The 25,747-nt window shown below is 41.1% G+C and overlaps 1 protein-coding gene across 1 annotated transcript; it reads left to right on the top strand.

Annotated features, from left to right (window-relative positions):
• The first annotated feature begins 98 nt into the window (after positions 1-98).
• Positions 99-14,129, top strand: nmbr (neuromedin B receptor). The gene is made up of 3 exons (XM_035794194.1): positions 99-647; positions 6,977-7,322; positions 11,510-14,129. Exons 1-3 carry the CDS (start codon positions 247-249, stop codon positions 11,891-11,893), a joined length of 1,131 nt encoding a protein of 376 aa, XP_035650087.1. The 5' UTR covers positions 99-246; the 3' UTR covers positions 11,894-14,129.
• Positions 14,130-25,747: the final 11,618 nt, after the last annotated feature.

Consider the following 25,747-nt stretch of genomic DNA (forward strand, 5'->3'; position numbering starts at 1 on the left):
TGGTACACATCATATGCAAAACTGGTGTGAGTAATTTTCCGTCATCGGTGCTGTATGCGTGTTGAAAAAGTGCCTCCTTCTTTTGCGCGCCAGTCAGTGTGGCTTCAGTCGTGCGTTTTAGCACCCCGGCCGTTTCAGCACTTTGTTGGAGGGACAGCTCCCGCGCCTCAGACCTGCTTTGGCAGATGATCAACATCTTCCGTGCCATTTCAGCAAAGTGGTCATTGTACAAATCCCCGAGTAGCAATGGACGACATTTTAGATAACTTATCTTTTACTGGACATTCTGTCTTTTATAACTTTACTGATGATTGGATACCTGATGGAAGGGAAACTATTTATTTTATTATACGATGTGTCATACCGACTGTGTATATTCTGATCATAACGATTGGGTTGTTGGGGAACATTACCTTGGTTAAGATTTTTATCACCAACAGTGCAATGAGGAGCGTCCCCAACATATTTATTTCGAGTTTGGCAGCTGGGGATCTTTTGCTTTTGGTCACTTGTGTTCCAGTGGACGCATTCAGATACTTCTTTGAGGAGTGGATCTTCGGTGTTGTGGCTTGTAAACTAATTCCGGTCATTCAACTCACCTCAGTCGGAGTCTCAGTGTTCACTCTCACGGCTCTCAGCGCTGACAGGTAAGATCAATAGTAGATGAATGGGAAGTATTCTTATTGCCAATATTATTGTTATTTATACCTAATTGCAAATGTTACGAATAATTAACATATGTCATTCATAATGATTCATCAATTGTTATGATTATTTTTATTGTCAACACAAGTTTTATCATAATTCAATGCTGTGTAAATGTCACTGACAAATCTGTGGATATTTTGATTGACAAACCAAGTGTGGCCTCATAAATGTTTAAAAGGAATAGAATAGTGTACACCTGCTGGTTGTATTGACTTCAATAAGCCTGATTTGTGTTATATTGTTTTATTCTGGAGAGACACGGTTTGAATGGCTATTTATCTTCCCTGGAAGTAGCAGCATGAATGCTGAGATTAGAAAAAAAGCAACTGTACATTTGTCAAATCACAAGAATAAGAGTATTTTGAGATTATTTCCAAAACACTATATCCACACATTTTTCACAGTTGTGTTTTTTCAACAGAAATGATTGCTTATGAGTACCTTCTTGTGTGTGCAAAATATTACTTCATAGATTTTAGGTGTGTATTAAATGTGTTTTTTTCTTCTAACAAACGCTATATATCTATTCTTTAGCTGGAATGGAATGTTCATATGCTGAATATTTATCTGTGATATGTGGTTGTCTCAACTAGCTATCTTAAGATGAATGCACTAACTCTAACGCGTTCTGTGTCTGCTAAATTACTAAAATGTCAAATGTTAATGTTTTACATACATATCTCATATTACTGTATTTATATATTTTTTATATATTTTTATATTGATTTCACAAATATATTATTTGTACAGTTCTTTATAAAAAAAACAATTTTTTGTTACATTTGACAGTGTAGGACCAAGCAGTACTACTTATTTCTCTGAGAGTGAGGCAGATATACTGCGTTTAGCAAAAAAATATGTTTATTTGTCTCGCAAATACCTGTATGTCATTTAACAACCCCATGCTATGATTAGATAGTGAAAAACACAAACATTTCAGAAAATGTACACTACCAGTAAAAAAAAATGAGTAGATTAAAATGTTTTTTTTACATTTTTTAAATATTTTTTTTTACTATTTTCAACATTGTAGAATAAGAGTGATACATCAAAGCTATGAAATAACACATATCTAATCATGTAGTAACCAGAAAAGTGTTAAACAAATAAAAATCAATTTTATATTTGACAGTCTTCAAATAGCCACCCTTTGACTTGATGACAGCTTTGCACAGTCTTGGAATTCTCTCAACCAGCTTCATGAGGTAGTCACCTGGAATGCATTTCAATTAACATGTGTGCCTTCTTAAAAGTTAATATGTGGTATTTCTTTCCTTCTTAATGCATTTGAGCTAATTGTGTTGTGCCAAGGTAGAGGGGGTATACAGAAGACAGCCCTGTTTGGTCAAATACCAAGTCCATATTATGGCAAGAACAGCTCAAATAAGCAAAAAGAAATGACAGTCCATCATTACTTTAAGACATGAAGATCAGTCAATATGGAACATTTCAAGAACGTTTTAAGTTTCTTCAAGAGCAGTCGCAAAAATCATCAAGCGCTATGATGAAACTGGCTCTCATGAGGCCTGCCACAGGAATGGAAGACCCGTAGTTACCTCTGCTGTAGAGGATAAGTTCATTAGAGTTACCAGCCTCAGAAATTGCAGTCCAAATAAATGCTTCACAGAGTTCAAGTAACAGACACATCTCAACATCAACTGTTCAGAGGAGACTGTGTGAATCAGGCCTTCATGGTTGAATTGCACAATAAGAAGAAGAGACTTGTTTGGTCCAAGAAACACGAGCAATGGACATTAAAAGGTGGACATTTGTCCTGTGGTCTGGAGTCCAAATTGGAGATTTTTGGTTCCAACCGCTGTGTCTTTGTGAGATGCGGTGTGGGTGAATGGATGATCTCCGCATGTGTATTTCCCAACGTAAAGCATGGAGGAGGAGGTGTTATCGTGTCGGGATGTTTTGCTTGTGAAACTTTTTGTGATTGATTTAGAATTCAAGGCACACTTAACCAGTATGGCTACCACAGCATTCTGCAGTGATATGCCATCCCATCTGGTTTAGGCTTAGTGGGACTATCATTTGTTTTCAACAGGACAATGACACAACACACCTCCACAATGTGTATGGGCTATTTTACCAAGAAGGAGAGTGATGGAGTGCTGCATCAGATATCCTGGCCTCTACAATCCCCTGACGTCAAACAAATTGAGATGGTTTGGGATGAGTCGGACCGCAGAGTGAAGGAAAAGCAGCCAACAAGTGCTCAGCATATATGGGAACTCCTTCAAGACTGTTGGAAAAGCATTCCAGGTTAAGCTGGTTGAGAGAATGCCAAGAGTGTGCAAAGATTTCATCAAGGCAAAGGGTGGCTATTTATTTTGATTTGTTGAATACTTTTTTTGGTTACTACATGATTCCATATGTGTAATTTCATAGTTTTGATGTTGTCAATGTAGAAAATAGTAAAAATAAAGAAAAACCCCTGCATGAGTAGGTGTTGTAAAACCTTTGACTGTTAGTGTATATAATAGTGTTTTGAAAATAAGTGTTCCATAAAGAATGAGGATGGCAAGCCCAGTTCAGTTGTATTCAGTTATCATCAGGCATTCAGGAGGAGTCATACAGAATAATCTGCACAGTGCATAATTTACTGTCTGAGTGTGTATGATTAAAAGGGCAACCATGCCTGAATCTGTGTTTGGGACCTTAATTTGACCTACCAGACCCCCCCCCCCATACCCTCACCAAGACCACTGATGCTTGGAGACAGCGACCTTCTCAAGTTAACATTCTATATCCCTACAAATGACCTGTCTTCTGGTATTAAGAGCTCCTACCTCAGCTAAAAGTTAACTAGTGTCATGAAAATACCTGGTCTGACTCAGGTCTAGACATCAATATGAAAGTATAAATGTTTTATTATCATATTAAAGTCCATGGGATTCTCTGATATAAATAATACCCATTGTGCATGCCATTATAGCAGTCCCAAAAAATGGTACAGTGCTTTCTAATGACCCTTTTTATGACACAGAACGTAATATAGAGCTCTATCAGTTGGCGGAAAAGTTTGGCTATGTCAATTGTCACTGGAGATGACCATGACTTTTGGCCATCCCTGTCACAAGGGGCCATATGGTGAGATTGCAGTCTACAGCTGTTCTCTCTATGGTTTCCCTAGTCCAATTCAGCATGTCATTTTGTGCTGAAGAGCAATGAAAATACACCATTTGTATGCTTGCTCGATGTGAGGGCTTAAATAATTATATCTTGTTAGCACTCACCTGGGCAATGCTCCCAAGCATGAAAACACAATAAAGTGGGATTACTGTGGTTTGTTCATGTACATTCAGACAATAAACCCATCCTTGTTTCTTTCTGGTGCGGTATCAATGTGTCCATTTTCTTTGCTTGTCTGTTGCTGCCTGAGGCAGCGTGGTCTATGACTATGGGGGATTTCTACATGGGCAGAGGGCAGCCGAGGCTGCTGGAACAGCACAGTCAAGGGCAGTGTACAAACCTCCAACTGCCAATCGAGATTCTCCTCCGGACCAGACATTTCAACAGCAGAAATATTGTTAGAAAACAGTCAGGATGTAACGAGATTTGTCTTCCTCTGACGAGGAGTATGAAGGATCGGACCAATATGCAGTGTGGTACGTGTCCATGTTGATATTTCTTAACATAGAACACCAAAAACAAAATAACAAGGAGAACGAACGAAAACGAAACAGTTCTGTCTGGTGAAGACACAGAGACAGAAACAATCAACCACAACTAAAATGGGGAAAACAGGCTACCTTAGTATGATTCTCAATCAGAGACAACGAACGACACCTGCCTCTGATTGAGAACTATACCAGGCCAAACACATAAATACTACATAGAAAAAGGAACATAGACTACCCACCCCAACTCACGCCCTGACCAAACTAACACAAAGACATAATAAAGGAACTAAGGTCAGAACGTGACAGTACTCCCCCCTAAAGGTGCGGACTCCGGCCGCAAAACCTGAACCTATAGGGGAGGGTCTGGGTGGGCGTCTGTCCGCGGTGGCGGCTCTGGCACGGGACGTGGACCCCTCTCCACCATAGTCTTTGCCCGCTTCAGTGGGTCCTTTAGAGCGGTGACCCTCGACGCCGACCTCGGACTGGGGACCCTTGCAGTGGGTCCCGAATAGATGGGAGACTCCGGCAGCGTCGGAGTGAAGGACGGCTCTGGCAGCTCCTGACTGACGGGCGGCTCTGGCAGCTCCTGACTGACAGGTGGCTCTGGCAGCTCATGACTGAAGGGCGGATCTGGCAGCTCAGGACAGACGGGCGGCTCTGGCAGCTCAGGACAGACGAGCGGACCTGGAGGGAGGAGACGGAGAGACAGCCTGGTGCGTGGGGCTGCCACAGGACCCACCAGGCTGGGGAGACCTATAGGAGTCCTGGTGCTTGGAGGAGGCCTGGTGCCGGATGGGCCGGGCTGTGGAGGCGCACTGGAGCCCTGGTGCGCAGCCTTGGCACCACTCCTCCCGGCTGGATCACCATTTTAGCCCGGACCATCCAGAGTGCAGGCACAGGTTGAACCGGGCTGTGGGTGAGCACTGGAGATCTGGTGCATACCACTCCCTTAGGCTCAATACCCACATTTACCTTGCACGGGAGGAGCGCAGGCATAGAATGCACTGCACCCTCACAGCGCCTCTGAGACACAGCACGCAGAGCCGGCGCAAGATACCCGTACCGGAGACCAAACACACTGGGCTGGCACAACACGGCCTGGCTGGATGCCCACTCTCACATGGCACTTGCGGGGGGCTGGCCTATAGCCCACCGGGCTATGAGCACGTACTGGCGACACCGTGCGCTTGACAGCATAACACGGTGCCTGACCAGTACTGCGCTTCTTCCGGTAAGCACGAGGAGTGGGCTCAGGTCTCCAACCTGACTCTGCCACACTCCCCATGTGCTCCCCCCCCAAATAAATTGGGGGCTGCCTCTCGTGCCTGTCGCGCTGCCGTGCTACCTCCTCATATCGCCGCCGCTCAGCTTTCGCTGCCTCCAGCTCTGCCTTGGGGCGGCGATATTCCCCAGCCTGTGCCCAGGGTCCCTTTCCGTCCAAAATCTCCTCCCATGTCCAGGAGTCCAGCACCCTCTGCTCCTGGTTACCACGCTGCTTGGTCCGGTTGTGGTGGGTGATTCTGTAACAAGATTCGTCTTCCTCTGACGAGGAGAGACAACAAACGACACCTGCCTCTAATTGAGAACCATACCAGGCCAAACACATAAATACTACATAGAAAAAAGAACATAGACTACCCACCCCAACTCACGCCCTGACCAAACTACACAAAGACATAATAAAGGAACTAAGGTCAGAAAGTGACACAGGATGTGGAAAATCTTCTATCATTGGAGCAACAAATCTCTTTATGCCCAAAAGAGCGAACATCCTCTGTTGCACCCGCCTTTCCTATATTTCTCCCCATTGTTTAACTTAGCTGAACTTCTGCTATTCTATACACATAACACTGAGTGTTGATTTACACGGGAGATCAGGCCAAAGTCTAACCTATACATTTGTTTTATTGATCAGCTTGTAAACATTTGGGTTTATATCAATATTTAGATGCACTTTGGCAGCAGTGCAGAAACACATTGTTGTTTCAGTTAAATCTTTCAAATGTAATTTACGGGCAATTATTGGAACCCTTGATCTCATTCCAAGGATATCATTATTTTGGGTGTGTTACGGTCAGGATATTAATTCGTTAGCTAGTGCAACCATCATGCACTCCATAGACCTTTCATGTGTATGTAAAATACCCCCTCTAACACTCCAGAAAGCTTCTATTCGGTACTCATGGACTCAGAAATGCCTTGTCTTTGTCAAAGCCTCCTAAAGTTAATTAGATTAATGAAATATAATCACATAATTGACATTTGATTTTAGACAAGGAAATTAGAACAGTAAGGACAGCTGGCCATTTAATCCCATTTGCATGGAAAAGACTGCTTTGAATCTAATTTCATTATTAATATGAACATGTCAGTAAAGGCTTTCCATTAACGTTCATTTGTTTTATCTACAATAATGCTTCACTGAGGTTGAAAAAGGTTTGGAGAGTCTGAAAAAGGTTTTGTGAGTCTATTATCAGTGTGTGAGTTGCAGCGAACCATCAAATAATTAATGATCATATCTGTCTATCACTGCCTCTGAGTGTCATGTCTGTCCTGATCCTGGAGTTTTTTTTCTGTAGCCTTTGACACCAAGATGAAGCAGCATTACATTTTTTGGTCTGGTGTTGTTGTGTTTTCAGGTACAAAGCCATAGTGAATCCTATGGACATCCAGACATCCAGTGCTGTGTTCTGGACGTGTCTGAAAGCCGTGTCCATCTGGGTGATCTCCGTCCTGCTGGCGGTGCCCGAGGCCATCTTCTCCCAGGTAGTACACATCCAGGACAAGAACGTGACCTTCACCGCCTGTGTGCCCTATCCCCTCTCCAACGAGATGCATCCCAAGATCCACTCTGTCCTCATATTCCTGGTGTACTTCCTGATTCCCCTGGGGATCATCTCTGTGTACTACTACCACATCGCCAGGACGCTGGTCAAGAGTGCTCACGACATGCCTGGGGAGATCAGTGAGCACACTAAGAGACAGGTAGGTAACAAAAACAACATCCTGTTACTGCCTGTCTATCAAACAAGCCACGAATGAGGTTTGACTGTTAACAGTTATGGTTATCAGGAATGGCATATTAAGAACATTAGGTAACTTGATGGATCCATTTGAATTGGAAATGTGGAATATCTCATTCCATGCATTTAGGGTACAACACATCTGTTGTTTGGTAATACGGGTGTAAGGAGCATACAGCGCATTCGGAAAGGATTCAGACCCCTTGACTTTTTCCACATTATATTACGTTACAGGCTTATTCTAAGATTGATGAAGTAATTTGTCCCCCTCATCAATCTAAACACAATGGCCCATAATAACACAGTGACAACAGGTTTTTAGACATTTTTGCAAATGTATTAAAAATTTAAAAACAAAAATACCTTATTTACATAAGTATTCAGACCCTTTGCTAATTGACTCGAAATTGAGCTCAGGTGCATCCTGTTTCCATTGATCATCCCTGAGATGATTCTACAATGTGAGTTTAGTCTACCTGTGCTAAATTCAATTGATTGGACACAATTTGGAAAGGCACACACCTGTCTATATAAGGTCACACAGTTGACAGTGCATGTCAAAGCAAAAACCAAGCCATGAGATCGAAGGAATTGTCCGTGAGCTCTGAGACAGGATTGTGTCGAGGCACAGATCTGGGGAAGGGTACCAAAGAATTTCCTCAGCATTGAAGGTCCCCAAGAACGCAGTGGCCTCCATCATTCTTAAATGGAAGAAGTTTGGAACCACCAAGACTCTTCCTAGAGCTGGCTGTCTGGCCAAACTGAGGGGAGAAAGGCCTTGGTCAGGGAGGTGACCAAGAACCTGATGGTCACTCCAGAGTTCTTCTGAGAAGAAGAAACCTTCCATAAGGACAACCATCTCTGCAGCACTCCACCAATCAGGCCTTTATGGCAGGGTAGGCAGATGGGTCTGAATACTTTCCGAAGGCACTGTATGTAGGTCACATGAACCTTGGGGTTTGTTACATGAAATCCAGTAACCAGGTTTCCTGAAAAAGACCAAAACATTATTGCATGTTATAGTGCATATTAAGCTAGAGTGCACATTTGAATTCAACGAAACTGAACAGTATTGCACGTTTTCTCGCTACACAGGATTTGTTTTATTTGACACAACCCCGGAACCCCAGTTACAGGTTTTAATGTGAAGAGGCTCCGGGTTTTAATGCAGACATTTCCATTTGTAGTCAAATACAACAAGTAAATATTTTAAATGTTGTAAAGGGCAAGTGGAGGACCATGTCAAGATGTATCACTGATCGTTGCATGGATGCCTGAGCTTTACAGTCTACAGAGGTAATACATTATAGATCAGGGGAAGGAGGAAGTAAATTCTAAATGTAAGCAATGATCTGGTCAGGTACATTAATTTGAGCGTCCATTGACCAAATAACATTAAATCGAACGCTGCTTTGCTTTAATATTTCCTAAAAGGTTAAGAACTTCTAGCTAATCATCAGACAAATCCAGATCAGTACCCAACCAAGAGCATGAGTAAACATATATAGTCCTATACCAAAACCCATACCCAGCTTCCAATCAATGAGAACCTGACTCAGATATTCAAGTAGGTGCTTGTTGACACTGGCCAATGTGAGGCTGTTATCAATAATGAGCAATGCATAGTAAACATTATTGATGAGTGGTGCTGGAAAGCCTCCATGTGTCGTCTTATTCCCAGCTGTGAGGCAATAAGAGAACCGAGACCCAGCTATCCTCTACAGTAGATACCCAGTGAATCTGGTATAAATCTGTGCGACACATGAAAATACGAGATGCCTGGAAGATGACCAAATCATAGAACCTTCAAATGCACATTAGCTATTACTGTCTCTGCCTCAAAGTAATCGCCGGCACTATATCCCCACTAATCAAAGTTATTGTCTCCAGATTTGTTTCTGTGCATTTGTATTTCAAATCAAATTAAAGGACTTAATCATTTGGGCGAACAATTAAAATAGAAGAACAACACAGACTATTGACGCTGTGGTTGTGTACATCTCCTATTAGACAGGGCCAGGGGGATTGGGCTGCAGAGGCTCAAGTCTCATTTAGAGGAAAACTCTGATAGCATCTGTCTCTACTGATAGGCATTTAAAGGTATTTAACACTAATTATATGACAAGTTGCATTAGCCTGATGAAAGACGGGAGAGAGAGAGAGAGAGAGAGAGAGAGAGAGAGAGAGAGAGAGAGAGAGAGAGAGAGAGAGAGAGAGAGAGAGAGAGAGAGAGAGAGAGAGAGAGAGAGAGAGAGAGAGAGAGAGAGAGAGAGAGAGAGAGAGAGAGGGAGAGAGAGAGAGAGATTTGCAGACCCTAAACACATGATTCTGGTAATTGTTTGAGGCATTATTGGTTGAATCCCTATCTATCATGTCTAACAGACATGCGCTTCGGAAAGACAGTTTCTATTCATGGCTTTATGAAAAGCTATAGTAACAGTGGTCTTAAAGGGAAACTTCACAATTTTTCAACTTCCTATTCATCATCTCCAGCACCACCCCAACATCAACATATGTGAAAATTGTGCGTTTCTATGTTTTGTAGAAGAAAGATGCAGGAAAATAAGTCTTTCCAATGACGTCATTGGTGTGAATCGTGTGATTTTGACCAATTGTGAGTATGCATTGCCTACTAATTGTCTACTAATTGGTTGATGACATCATTGGAAACAGTTACCTTTCTCAAAACTTTTTACTACAAAACAAAGAAACGCGTATTTTCACATATGTTGATGTTGGGATAGTGCTGGAAATGATGAACTGCTCTACGGTACATTTTCAATAAAGGCCGTAGAAAATAGGCTTTCCGATTATCATCTAATCTGTATTTATTTTAAATCACTTTGGAATAGAGTATGGTTCCTACAATGGTGTTTGCAGATTTACAATTGAATATGAACAATGACACTGTCCAGGCAGACACTGCTAGTGAATATGATTTCAGACGTGTATGTATGAATGTAAACATACAGTCCAACCATCTCCCTATGCCAGGGGTGTTATTGTGCTGTTATGATATGCAACAATCGCTCCGGAAGAATTCATTTGGCATGTTTTCTACACAAAAGTAGGCTAACACACAAAACACAGTGACAGCATAATCAAGACAATATTAGTTAAGCCTCCTGTATTTAGAACTATGGCCTTGGCTACGTGATGTCTTGACAGCTGGCTGCCATTGAATGGCGAGCTAAATCATGACAATTACCCAGGATATAAAACCAACCCAGACTTGCATTTCAGAGCTCAATCTCCTGTTCACTTCACTGATGGTTCAAATAGGATGACAGCGGTACTCAGAAGCTGTTATCTGTGCTGTTTGTCAGACACTATGGGATGACATGTTGATTGGACTGGACCTTCTTGTTTGACATTTCTGCTCATACGATAAAAGGTTATGACAGTACAGACATCTTTGACCCTTCTGAAGAGTGCTGACTGCAGGGCACTTAAAGTACTGGTGGCTCTTGTTTGTTCATACTTGATTGGTGTCTGGTACATACTGTATTGATACTAAAGGACAATAGCCATACTACTTGTAGCCTGTAGCCTGTAGCCTGTAGCCTGTAGCCTGTAGCCTGTAGCCTGTAGCCTGTAGCCTGTAGCCTGTAGCCTGTAGCCTGTAGCCTGTAGCCTGTAGCCTGTAGCCTGTAGCCTGTAGCCTGTGCACTATTATTCAAAATACAGAAGAGAGTGATTTGGACACATTTTATTATTTATTATTTATTTGGACACACTGTATTCTGTAATCCTTCTAGAGGGAGGCCTTCTGCATTTTGTATTCTCTAGTCGTTCTGGAGGGAGGCCTTCTGCATTTTGTATTCTCTAGTCGTTCTGGAGGGAGGCCTTCTGCATTTTGTATTCTCTAGTCGTTCTGGAGGGAGGCCTTCTGCATTTTGTATTCTCTAGTCGTTCTGGAGGGAGGCCTTCTGAATTTTGTATTCTCTAGTCGTTCTGGAGGGAGGCCTTCAGTATTTTGTATTGTCTAGTCGTTCTGGAGGGAGGCCTTCAGTATTTTGTATTGTCTAGTCGTTCTGGAGGGAGGCCTTCAGTATTTTGTATTCTGTAATCCTTCTGGAAGATTGACATGGCTTTATGTTATATACGATGTATTTTCAAACACTGCATGTCTTTTTTTTCTTTTCCAAGATGGAGACGAGAAAACGGCTTGCCAAAATTGTTCTGGTTTTCGTGGGCCTCTTCGCTCTCTGTTGGTTCCCCAACCACGTCTTGTACATGTACCGCTCCTTCAACTACCGTCAGATCGACTCCTCCCTGACCCACCTCATCATCACCCTGCTGGCCCGGGTGCTAAGTTTCTCCAGCTCCTGTGTCAACCCGTTTGCCCTCTACCTGCTGAGCGAGAGCTTCCGCAGGCACTTCAACAGCTCCCTGCACTGCAAGAAGAAGCCCCACCACGAGCGCAACACCAGCTACCTGCAGAGCACCTCAGCCATAAGAATGACCTCCATCAAGAAGACCACCCCTACAGTCATCAACGGACATGGCAACAGGCAGGAGGTCTCTCTGTAGGGTTTAGGAGGGGTAGGAGTGGCACCAAAAAAATATCATGTGCAAAACCTTACAAGGTGGACTATTCTGAAAAGGACATGCATGTGTGCTCAACAGAAAATGTTTGGCTTGAAGCTGCCTTATCTATACATTTCCCACAATGCTACATATTGGTGCAGATGAGATGGTCACATATGAACTGAAGGTATTGAACTGAACATGTTTGTCAACAAATCTGTCGTAAACACTGGTATCCACAATGTTCCACTTTTCATGTTTTTTGGTCAATCTGATGCATGTATCATTTCACAGAGTTTGTATAGATATACTGTATGCTGTCTGTGACACATACTACCCAAACTCCAAACCTAAAGAGCAGGCAATTGCTTTTACGACAGGAAATCTGTCCATGCACTTAAAAACAACATTATAATGGCTCCCAAGGGGGCACGGGATTTAAGGGTAATTTCAACAAAAATCATAATGTCCCTATAAGTAATTATTTCCCTCAAACATCTGCCTGAAAGTGGATAGAAGTGCCAAAGCATACAGAGGGGACCACAGGAAATGTATGCTGGAAATGAAACCAACATTTACAAAGTGTTGATGGGAACCTGCATGCCACTATTTCAGGACAGCTAGATGATAAACACCATACACATTTGTTCATGAGAAATATATTCACTTTGATAATGCCATTTCCTGTGCTATGTTTGAATGTTTATCTTCAGATGCTCAACGTGACACCAATGTTTGCTGTTTTGTTAAGTAAAACGTGTCCCAGTACGTTGAACTGCAAATGCTGCAACAGTGCTGTAGATTGTATAATATTGTGTTGTTATTTTGATAACTTTGACCATTTCATGCACAGCATAGCTTCATTGAACATGTAAAGGAATAAGCTCTAAGAATTAGTGTGCTTTCTGAACATGATTAATCATGCTCAATTACAGTCAATTACATTTAAAGACATGCTTCTATACTTTGGAAACTAGTAAGTATTTTTAAACCTTTGGGCTGGATGTGTCAATGTGTAGTTCATTCATGCATAATCTATGAGCAGAATTACTGTCTGACCTCAATAAGCCACGAAATCCCTCATTTGAAAGCGACTATTTTCTGTAAACTGTAGGCTCCAGTTTCCTACATTTACCCCCACGTGGGCAAGCTCCGTAGCAATTTGAGTTTAGTCAATGAGTTTCAGCCCTTTGCCATTTGAGTGACAGTTAGCAACGCGCACACACAGTAGAGTAAGAGATAGAGAGCAATGACGTGGTGCACATATCTGTACACTTGTGACGGAGTATGCAATATTCGGGGGACCCTTTTTGGCTCCTGAGTGCTACTTTTAGAACTACTGGCTAAGAAATATACAAAGTACCAGAGAATATCTTTAATTACACTTATCACCCAGGAGATCATGATTACTGGATGAAACCAACTAACACTTTACACATTAACGTCCTCAATCAAATCCTATCTGTTCCTCTTAAACAGAAAATCGGACATTTTTTAAACCAAATCAATTTGTTCAATAGGCCCCAATTTGAGTCTTTTGCTCAATTATTGGCAAAAGAGCTGAACTGATGTGGAAAAAGATTAGAATTGGGCTGCCTAAATGCAGCCTTAAGTGACATTTCCTGATACACTGATCTCAAGTGATAAGTCAACAGGTTCCTCACTGGAAAAGAGATCTGTGTCCGTAACAACAGAGAATGGCTGAGTCTACAGCTATTTTCTATCGTCTGTCCCCTTTTCAGTGCCATGGAAATATATCTGTGTTATTCTACCATAGTTCTCGACTCCTGAATCTTTTGCGATACCTCGAAACACTATGTACAATGTACAATGAAGAATGAATTTGTGTTTGAAATTCTTCATCATATGAAAGACCTCGCCGCTATCAACGCAATGTGATACTACGCCCACCTTCTAATTTCTGTGGATTTACTATGTTTGTTGAACTGGAACGGGATCCTCCAAGGCTCCTGCTGTTTGTCTGTGTGATAATATATCCACAGCATGTAATACCATCACAACAAATGTGAAAGTATGTCATGTTAAATGTGCCAGGTGAAATTGTCTGTGAACAATTGTAATGTTATGATGTGTATGCGTTCATTCAAATTTGTTCTGCTTATGAATTACATATTATTTATGGAATATTGATATTTGACATGCAAATATATACTTTGTGTTGCTATTACATTATTACATATAATATAAATGTGATGCAATTAATAAATTCTACTCACAAGATTTAGCCTGTTGGGTCTGTGGTGTCCATAGATGTTTGTCTGTATGCATATTTCACATTCCTCCCCAACATGCATTAGTCTTATTTATTCAGGACCATGCCAATGATAAGGTGAGCAACCTGTCTTTCATCATTTCAGAGAGCGCATGCAGTCAGATAAGAGAGACACAGCAGAGATAATGGATCTGTTGTAAATAAAACACTTTTTTTCAAGGGGGCTTTATCTCCATCTACCAGGCCTGATTTGGTTTGAAATCGCAGTGGTTCATCTTGTTTTCATTTCCTTCGTCGTTTTCTGAATAGGGTGATTCCCAGTGCAAACACGATGGGCTTATAGCCAGCCATAAGAGGTCGATGTCCTGATACATGAAAATACTGTATGTCTGCACTGATAGAAGTAGAGGGAAATATATATCAACCTGAAGTCTCGCGTTGCCATACCTCCAAAATCACGTTGTTGTCACGGCTCCCTTGGAGGTCGGAAGAATTTTGTATTGCAAAAACGTTTTGATTGGATGTTATATTTCAAGAACCCTCCCCCCACATACCGTTGGTGCTAGATTAGTGCAAATCCAGGACGTCCCTACACTAAACCCTACCCTTACCTTTACCCTTACCCTTACACTTCCCCTTCCCTAACTTTAACTTTAACTTGAACCTTAACCCTTACCTAACCCTAACCTTAATCCTTACCTTAACCATTTTAAATGTCAACTTCAGTGGGGTAATGTCAGAGTCGGGACGTCCCAAGGATTCCGGATGGCATGAACAGTTGGTGCTAAGTGTTACAGTATGTTTGTCACTGTTTTCAGACCAGGAAGGACCCATTTTTCAGAGAGTTTTTCCATATGCTAGTTTGCAACATTGCAGAAAACTGAAAAAATCAGTGAGGAAAAACAGAATTCTGTTTTGCCAGAAGTGTGCTCTATACACAAAATTGACATACATCAACATAATTTGATGTGGTTTTAATTGCCGATTTAGACTTTTTTCAGGCTCTCAGGAGTATTCAACGAATAAAGACTCCTGGAAAGAAGGACGTTTACTGCTGAATTGTGTTAATTGTGCTGTGAGTTGTTTATCCATCAACAATATGTACAACACTGGTTACACCTGCTAGACGAGGATATGCAAACAGTATACATCTTTGGTATAAAGTGAGAGACACAATGGATGGCTTGCTGGCAGAGTATGATTAGCTTTTAGCTTATGACATGATTTATGAACCAGCACAACATTGTGCATCTATCATATGAAATACTACTGGGTTGGAAATACACTGAATTTTACTTCCTTGTTCAAGTTTCAAGTTTTAATGTTACATGCACAAGTACTGTGAAATGCCTTTCTTGCAAGCTCTAAACCCAACAATGCAGTAATCGACAACTAAATAATAATAAGTAATACTAAAAATAACATAAGGTAGAACAAAAAAACACAAGAAATAAAAACAAGAAAGTAAGTAAGCATACTATATACAAGGCCAGTCAGTTCCAGTACCATATTTACAATGCCCAGGGATACTGGAGTGATAGAGGTAGATATGTATAGGGGTAAGGTGACTAGGCAACAGGGTAAACAGATAAACAGAGTAGCAGCAGCTTGTGTGGTGTGTGTGTGTGTGTGTGTGTGTGTGTGTGTGTGTGTGTGTGTGTGTGTGTGTGTGTGTGTGTGTGTGTGTGTGTGTGTGTGTGTGTGTGTGTGTGTGTGTGTGTGTGTGTGTGTGTGTGTGTGTGTGTGTGTGTGTGTGTGTGTGTGTGTACGTGCGTGCGTGTTGGAGTGACGGTGTGCGTGAGTGTGCATAGAGATAAAATAAAATACAAGGAAAAATATGTATGCAGTCTACTTTTTAATCATTATTGTGCCACAACTAGGTGTTTGATGTAACATATGCTCATTAATGTAAAGGTAACGCAATATGTGCATTATTTGGTCTCAAGTGTTCTTACTCTCAACATTTGATAAAACAGACCATTTTAAGCATTCATTTGTCACATGCATGAGAAGACAAGGGTGCATTAAGTAGCCACAAACAAAGACATATCCTCAAAGGCAGAACCTGTGAAAACATGTACTTGAATGATGGATCCAAAACACTTTCAGCATATGTGTCAAAAACAGGCCTGAAGTTTGTTGATTTCTCTGGAAGAACCAAAGTCTGATTTGGTATACCACTGGCGAACATCAACTTTGCTGTCAGCTTCATGGCCAGACAACATGGTCTGGAATTACTCCTGGCCCTATTCATAACTGATGAAAAACACTAAACATAAGTCACATCAAATGAAAAGCATTTATCTTACATGAGAACAGCATACTTTTTGCTAAAGTAACTGACTTTTTAAATAGTTAGAACAAGCCAGATATTCAATCCAGATATTCAAATTTTCATAACAATAGTAGCTATTGAGGCATGTCATTCCCGTTTGAACGTTACATGACCAGAATAATCTAATCAAAGCTTGTCGGTTAAATTGACATCAGTTGCCATTGAGGACATTATAATTCAACACATTAATATTGATGAAATAATTATATAAACTATGCATGACTACATAGCAATGATATTTTAAAAAGACCCAAGTAAAGAACCAGAGTGCAGAGAACCTTGGCGTGACTCTGGACAACACCCTGCCGTCCTCTGTAAACATCAAGCGGTGCAGGTTCATGCTCTACAACATCTATAGAGTATGACCCTACCTCACACAGGAAGTGTCGCGGGCCCTAATCCAGGCACTTGTCTTCTCCTGTCTGGACTACTGCTACTCACTGTTGGCTGGGCTCCCCGCTTTTGCCATCAAACCCCTGCAACTTATCCAGAATGCTGTAACCCACATAGTGTTCAACCTTCCCAAGTTCTCCCATGTCACCCCACTCCTCCGCACAATCCACTGGCTTCCAGACGAAGCTCGCATCCACTACAAGACCATGGTACTTGCCTACAGAGCAGCAAGAGGAGCTGCCCCCCCTACCTTCAGGCTATGCTCAAACCCTACACCTCAACCTGAATACTTCATTCTGCCACCTCTGGTCTCTTGGCCCTCCCACCCCTACGGAAGGGCAGTTCCCTCTCAGCCTAGTCCAAGTTCTTCTCTGTCCTGGCACCCGAATGGTGGAACCAGCTTACCCTGGAAGCTGTGTCAGCAGAGTCCCTGCCCATCTTCTGAAAACATCTGAAACTCTACCTCTTCAAAGAGTATCACAAGCACTTCCCATCAAACCAACTCATTGAATGCCCTACTCCTTGAAGTTTGCAGTTGTGTCTAAAAAACTATTTTGCGTAAAACATTTTTTTTTTTACCCTTTAGTGTATGTACAATTACTGTATTTATACTTGGGATATCGCTTTTCAACAGTAAAAGTGAAAAAACATAGCTGGAGAATTAATTTCCTTTGAATGACAAAGTGGCAAAAACACACAGGGTGCATTTGGATAGTTTCTGAGATGTAACTAAACTGAAATACGAAGCATGATCTATTAATCCATATTTATTGAACAAACTCACAATACGTTAGTGGCAGTTAATCATTTTCACCAAATGTTTCAGAGAATGTCCCATTTAGCAGATGTTCTTATCCAGAGCGATTTACAGGAGCAATTAGGATTAAGTGCCTTGCTCAAGGGCCATCAGGGAAAAATCCACCTAGGCAGCTCAGGGATTTGAACCAGCAACTTTTTGGTTACTGGCCCAGCACTCGTAACTGCTAGGCTACCTGCTGCCACTCTTTAGGTAGAGTTTTGTTGACATTTGTCAAAAAGGATTCTGCAAAGGTTGCTCTTGTGCATTCTTTGGTAAAAGGAAGTAGGTAGCACTGATGTAGTGTCCTGCCCGTCAAAAACTTCCAGGTAACCAATAGCATTAGGAACATTCCTTTGCCTCAAAATACTATTTCAATACAGCCGTATACTCGAAAGAACCATTCCACTATACAGATAATGTGAGCCGAGGGCTCTGTGTTATTATTAAACATGATTGTACAACACAACACAAAACACACGTTGTAGTCCTCTTAACCTACGTATATTATGCCCTCTGATTAGCACACATATCATGTAATTAGTGTACAAACCATCCCATTTGTTTATTTGTTGGTATCTCATCTGTAAATTCCAGGTCGGCCTTTCGAGGACATTATTAATTGGATTGAATTGTGAAAGGCTGTCATCACAGAGACCAGAGGCTTGCCAGGGGAGTTGCTCTATGCCATCCACCCCATGTGGTGTTAGTGTGAGGAGGTGATGTGTGGTTAATACTTTCGCTTCTTCTCTCTCCATCTGCCTCAAGCAAGCCATCTCTGTCTTGTCAGGCAGTTTCCACTTATTAGCTCTCTTATTAGATGTGACTGGGAGCCACTACTGAAGTGGCTTATCCCACTTGTAGACAGGCAGGCAGTGTTCAAACATCTCCAGCACAGCAGCAGAAACAAACACCTTCCAAATCAAATCAAAGTGTTTTGAACCTATGCACAGATTTGCAGATGTTATCGCAGCTGCAGCAAAATGCTAGTGCTTTTAGTTCCAACAGTGCAGTAATACCTAGCAATAGTACAACAACAATACACACATAATCCAGAAAAAATTATTATGAGTATATACAGTTGGAGTCGGAAGTTTAATATACACTTAGGTTGGAGTCATTAAAACTGGTTTTCCAACCACTCCACAAATGTCTTGTTAACAAACTAGAGTTGTGGCAAGTCGGTTAAGGCATGACGCAAGTCATTCTTCCAACAATTGTTAACAGACAGATTATTTCACTTGAAATTCACTCTATCACAATTCAGAAGTTTTTTGTATTTTGAAAATACAAACTACAGCTCTCAAATGTATCTTGTTACAAAATACATTGGAGTGTAGTTCAGCCTAGTGTAATACAAATTACAAATCACTCAATCACTTAAATACATATTTCAGAAATATAACAGAAATACTGCCCAGGGAACTTGAAGTTTTTGACCCTCTCCACTGCGGCCCTGTAAACATGGATATGGGCATGCTTTCTCTGCTGTTTCTGTTCTCTTCTGTAGTCCACCATCAGCTCCACGTCCCCAACAGATCTCTGTGGACCAATGCGCTTCACAATCAATTGATTGGTCTGTTGGAGAGATGATTGCTGTTGTTTGTGCACTTTCCATGACCATCCTTTATCTTCAACGCTATTGCAGCCATGGGAGGTCATCAATGAATGAGGAAAGGAGGGGCATCTGAGGAAAGCTTCAACAGGCTGAATGGAGTCTTGTTACCTCGTCACCAGCGCCTATAGGGAAAGCCAGCTGTGTACAGTAATTAAGAATGTGTTCAACAGCACCTAAATGTCATGTTGTGTGAACTTAATTATTATGCATTGAGAAAACTGCTATTGTCATCATTGAATAGGGATTACAGACTTGGCAGTTCTGCTATTATTGCTGGAAATAATTAAAAGTGGATAAGTAGGGGATAAATCAGAAACAGTCACACTTACATAAAAAGCTTCACAATCCAAAACAAAGATTGAGAAACATTGTTATGCAGTACTAGTCAATTAGTATTAGTCAACCTTATGTCCAGTTTCGTTGTGTTTTTGAACATAGCCCGTTTTTTGTGTGTTCTTGAACTCTTTCATTTTTGTTCATTGATTTCACCTGTGTTAGTCACTCACCTGATCTCAGCTGCTCCTTATTTAGTTCAGTTCACACGTGTTTGTGCTATGGTGAGGTATTGTTTGTTTTGACTCTACTAAGTCTTTTCCTAGCTTGTTTGTGAGAACCAGTTAGCCTTCAGTCCTAGTTTTGTTTTACCTGCCTGTTTGCCTACCTGTGTATGACCATTGCCTGCCTGTGACTACGATTCCTGCCTTCTGTGAAGGTGAAATAAATACCTGCCGCGCTCCCCGCGTGAATCTACACCTTTTTCTCCCTGAGTATTCATTACAATTGCATAACCATGTCTATACTATTTTGCCAAGAGAGAAACTGTTCTTAGTGCATGAGATGTCCTCCTTCTTGACCCATATCTACTAACCTAACCTAACCTTACTAGCCTGTGATAATCATAATCAATTCAAATGCAATTACTGAAGGATGATTCAAAGAAAACAGGCTGAGGAAGTAGCAGAGAATGAGAAAAGGAGCAAAAAAGGAACCCCAAACTCAATCAACAAAGGCAGAGTGGAGGACAACAAGGGGAATCAAAGATGGTGCAACTCATTAGGAAGTGGAGAAGAGGATAATCCATTTTCACTTCTTTCCTACATCCAATCAGCAATCAAGAAAATGGCCTAGAGTACCAAGATCACTAGGCTCAACATCAGAGTCTGGAATAGTGACACCTGATAAGAAGAGGGTGCGTATGGAGGGGAAAAACACAGTGAAACTTCCCCTGGATCAGCCTCCTAGCCAAGAAAGGGATGTCCAGCTCTCAACCAAAACAGATTGCAAAACTATCAATCAGAGAGAGAGAGCAGATAGCAGGTAATGACAAAACATAAGAATACTACATGATTTGATAAATGTATGGAGAAAATGTATATAACTTTCTCGTCTCCTAGGTGACTGAAAAAAACCTAGTGTATTGTTGTATGACTAACACATTTTGAATGTCCAACATGGAAGAGTCTTGCAGGCCTTGTTATATAAAAACAGAGGAAGCTTTCATTTTCCTGTCGGTCAATCATGCTAAAGTGGTCTGAGATCCCTGAGTAAGATCAAAAGGCATATTTGGAGGACATCTGAATATAAGAAGTTAGGTCCCAAAGTATGACGAGATTAGATCATTGCTTACTGGGTCGAATCTATTTTTTTATGCCTTAATTAAAGAAACCTGGCTTCGTAGTAACATTTTATATGATTGCTAATTGACCTTCCTGGATACAAATGTTTTAGAATAAATAGAATCACTGGGAGAGGAGGGGCGTACCAGTAAAACGTTTTGACTCACCTACTCATTCAAGGCTTTCTCTTTATTTTTACTATTTTATACACACATCAAAACTATGAAATAGCATGTAGTAACTAAAAAAGTGTAAAACAAATCAAAATATATTTTATATTTGAGATTCTTCAAAGTAGCCATCCTTTGCCTTGATGACAGCTTTGCATCAAGGCAAAAACAATACATGGAGTACTGGACTCGATTAAGTGCAAAGAAGTGAAACATCTATAGAATCTCTATGTGTAAGTGTGTCTCTGTCATCACAAATTAATTGTAATATTCTAGTTGTGTATAATCATGTGATATTATGTCAAATTAGAAGAACTATTTAAATATTTTAAATATTTTAAATCCAAGGTGACTTTCCATATCAACAAAAATGGAAAAACCGGGCAAAAGCAGTCATGACAAAGCTAGATTTCTGTCAAATGCTTCATGGGCCCACCAGAACCACCAGAAACAGTCAGACAGTATTCTGCCCTCAAAGCATTCGAGGTAAAATGTTTCTAACAAAGCACTAAGATGATTTGAATCATATCTCAAGAACATGGAAGAAAATGTAGTGATCAATAGCATCAGGTCTACAGCTGGGTGTCCCACAAAGATCGGTTGTAGGTCCGATATTTTTGGTTTATACATAAATTATCTTCATGAGGTATGTCCAGGGGCTACTATTCAGATGTATGCTGACGACACTGTAGTTTGGCAGTTCCCAAACTAAGGGTCGTGACCCCCCTGATATGAAAATAGGGTTACAGGAAAAAGTCAAAAATCCTGAAAAAAAAATATATATATAATATCTTCTTAGTATCTCAAATTCATTGTAATGTGGTTAACCTTAAAAATCTAAAATAAAATTATTCTAATTTAAAATGTAAAATTCAACCAGAGAGTGCCCTTAGATCATGACAAGAGGCTGCCCTTGACCGTTGCACTTGAATCATTCCTACAGTGAATGGCTTAGTGTGAAACCACACACTATTGCAGAGTCTTTGATATTACCGGCCACAATTGATATGGTGAAAACAGTGTGTAGAGGCACAGAAACTCACATCAATACTTTTGTCAAATAACACTGTTAAACAAATCATTTATGCTATTGCTAACAATCAAGAGGAAACCGACTGAACAACAAACCCCCCAGCTTATGGTCTCCTGAGAGGGCGGAGATGCCCACGTACTGACTTTTGTTCGCTATACATATCGGGGGATGCTATTCACGAGGACATATTGTTCTGTCTCACGATTCCCGAGAATGAATGGGCACAGGAGATGTGCTGTGTGGCTATGGTGATGCAAAACAGATTCAATAGGGTCGTATAGTGGGCTTTTGCACAGATGGGGCTCCATCTATGTCGTGACGGTGGGCAGGCCTCTGCACTCTAGTTATTAATGTGTCTCCCTCTGCCATATGGATGCATTTTATGATACACCGAGAGCAAATGGCGTCAAAAGAGCTGAGCACAACACTTGGAGATACAGTATATTGCAGCTGGTAACTTCAATTGTAAACTACATCAAACCACATCCACTGAGTGCACGCTTGTTCGTAAAACTATGCGGAGATATGGGATCAGAGCATGACCATGTTCTATTTGATACCGATGGTGATTATTGAGGGGGAATGTTGGAAATATTGAGAGAGGAACTGTTGTCATTCACAATGGATGTAAAAAAGAAAAACAGACTTGGTTGACTTTCTGTGTGCTGAAAATGATGTCTCTCTTTGCCTATGTAACAGACTTATTTGGGAAACTGAATGAGCTGAACGCAAGCATGCAGGGAAAATACAAAAACATTCTACAGATGAGTGACCAAATTAGTGGATTCAGCGGAAATAATTATTATTGGAGAGAGAGTCTTTCAAAAGCGAAACATGCCCCCTTCACTCGGCTGTGTATGTTTCTAACAGAAAACAGCATCAGTAAGTGTCCCACACGAGGGATGACTGCTCACCTCCAACGCTTGGAAGAGCACTTTGGGACTTACTTCCCAATCCATTTGACTATGATCCTGGCTCAGTTGACATGCCAGTAAGTGAAATGAAACAGTTGATCGAGCTGTCATGTGACCGAATCCATTCACGGGTCACTACGAAGGAGTTTTAGTTCCTGACTCAAAGGGAATACCCTGCCGTGTTAAAATGCTGTGTTAAAAGCACTGAACTCGGAACTGGGAACGTGGAAATCATGCGTTCAAGGCAACTGAAGACAAAACTAGCTCCGACTGGGAAAAATAGTTTGGAATGATCATCTAACTCGCAATTCCAACTCGGGAACTCTTCTGACTTTCCGACCTGAAGACCACTGACATGACGATTTGACCCCGTATTTTTAAGTTCCTAGCTGTCTTGAAAGCACCATTAAACTCATGGTACCCTTTGTCAGCTCATATCTGTCTGAATCTGGATTCAGTGCTCTCGTCTGCATTAAAACCAAACATCCATCCAGGTTGGATGTGACAGCAGAGATGAGATGTGCACTGTCAACCATGACCCCTGACTTCGATAAGCTCTGACACCGACATGCATCAAGCACACCCATCTCATTAGTGGTGGAGCGATAAGATACATTCATTTGCAATTGACTGTCAAAGTAGCCCCACATTAAAAGTATGTGATGGTGAGTTGAGAAGACAATCAGAAATACTGTTAGAATGTATTTCACTTGACTGCCATAGCCCCAAATAAAAATGTCAACATTGGATGTTAATTGCATATGGTTGGGGTCGCAAGAATTTTCAAATATCAAAATGGGGTCATGGGCCAAATGTTTTTGGAAGCCCTTGGTGTCGTTTATGTGGCAGAAAAAACATGTCTTGCAGTTACTGATTTGTTGACACAAGATATGGTTTCAAGTGTAGAATGGCTTGATAACTCATGCTTGACATTGAATATCAAGAAGACTTTTGTGATTTGCATTTCCTCCAGAAAACAGCAAATGGTAGAGTCACTCAACATTATGATCAAAGGAGAGCGAATCAGGCAGATGTTCTAATGTTCAATATCACAGAATCATTTTAGACTCAGCTTAAGTTGGATAAACATGCAAAGAAAATCAGTAGAACAGTGAAAACAAGTCTCAACTGTTTTAGGTGATTCATTTGATAGTGCACATTTGTTTCTACACACAATGATGATTTCACAAATATCATACTTCAAATTGGGTTAAACATATGATCACTTATAGACCTCTTATTCATAGGGTTTCTGGACACAGATAATGCCATGTTCTGGACTGGAGGGCAATGGCTATTATCCATCGGGCTTGGTCATTTAGTTGTGGCCTTGGTCTGGGGCTGTGTTTTTGTAACTATGTTTAGTTTTTGTTTGTTATTGTTTACATGTATATGTACAGTATTGTGTGCATGTACAGTACCAGGCAAAAGTTTGGACACACCTACTCATTCAAGGGTTTGTCTTTATTTTTTTACTATTTTATACATTGTAGAATAATAGTGAAGATATCAAAACTATGAAATAACACATATGGAATCATGTAGTAAGTAACAAAATGTTAAACAAATCAAAATATATTTAATATTTGCGATTCTTCAAAGTAGCCACCATTTGCCTTGATGACAGCTTTGCACACTCTTGGCATTCTCTCAACCAGCTTCATGAGGTAGTCACCTGAAATGCATTTCAATCAACAGGTGTGCCTTGTTAAAAGTTATTTTGTGGAATTTATTTCCTTCTTAATGAGTTTCAGCCAATCAGTTGTGTTGTGACAAGGTAGGGGGGTATACAGAAGATAGCCCTATTTTGGTAAAATAACAAATCCATATTATGGCAAGAACAGCTCAAATAAACAAAGAGAAATGACAGTCCATCATTACTTTAAGACATGAAGGTCAGTCAATCAGGAAAAAGGTTTCTTCAAGTGCAGTCGCAAAAACCACCAAGCGATATGATGAAACTGACCGCAACAAGAAAATAAGACCCAGTTACTTCTGCTGCAGAGGATAAATTCATTAGAGTTGACTGCACCTCAGATTGCAGCCCAACTAAATGATTCACAGAGTTCAAGTAACATACACATCTCAACATCAACTCTACAACGGAGACGTGAATGAGGACTTCATGGTCAAATTGCTGCAAAGAAACCATTACTACAGGACACCAATAAGAAGAAGACACTTGCTTGGGCCAAGAAGCACAAGCAATGGACATTAGACCAGTGGAAATCTGTCCTTTGGTCTGATGAGTTCAAATTTGAGATTTTTGGTTCCAACCTGTGTCTTTGTGAGACGCAGAGTAGGTAAACGGATGATCTCCGCATGTGTGGTTCCCACCGTGCAGCACTGAGGAGGAAGTGTGATGGTGTGGGGGTGCTTTGCTGGTGACACTGTTGCTGATTTATTTAGAATTCAAGGCACACTTAACCAGCATGGCTACCACAGCATTCTGCAGCGATACGCCATCCCATCTGGTTTGCTCTTAGTGGGACTATTTGTTTTTTCAACAGGACAATGACCCAACACACCTAAAGGCTGTGTAAAGGCTATTTGACCAAGAAGGAGAGTGATGGAGTGCTGTATCAGATGACACTGGCATCCACAATCACCCAACCTCAACCCAATTGAGATGGTTTGGGATGAGTTGGACCGCAGAGTGAAGGAAAAGCAGCCAACAAGTTCTCAACATATGTGGGAACTCCTGAAAAGCATTCCAGGTGAAGCTGGTTGAGAGAATGCCAAGTGTATG

The sequence above is a fragment of the Oncorhynchus keta genome, chromosome 19, assembly GCF_023373465.1.
Source record: "Oncorhynchus keta strain PuntledgeMale-10-30-2019 chromosome 19, Oket_V2, whole genome shotgun sequence".
Classification (NCBI taxonomy): domain Eukaryota; kingdom Metazoa; phylum Chordata; class Actinopteri; order Salmoniformes; family Salmonidae; genus Oncorhynchus; species Oncorhynchus keta.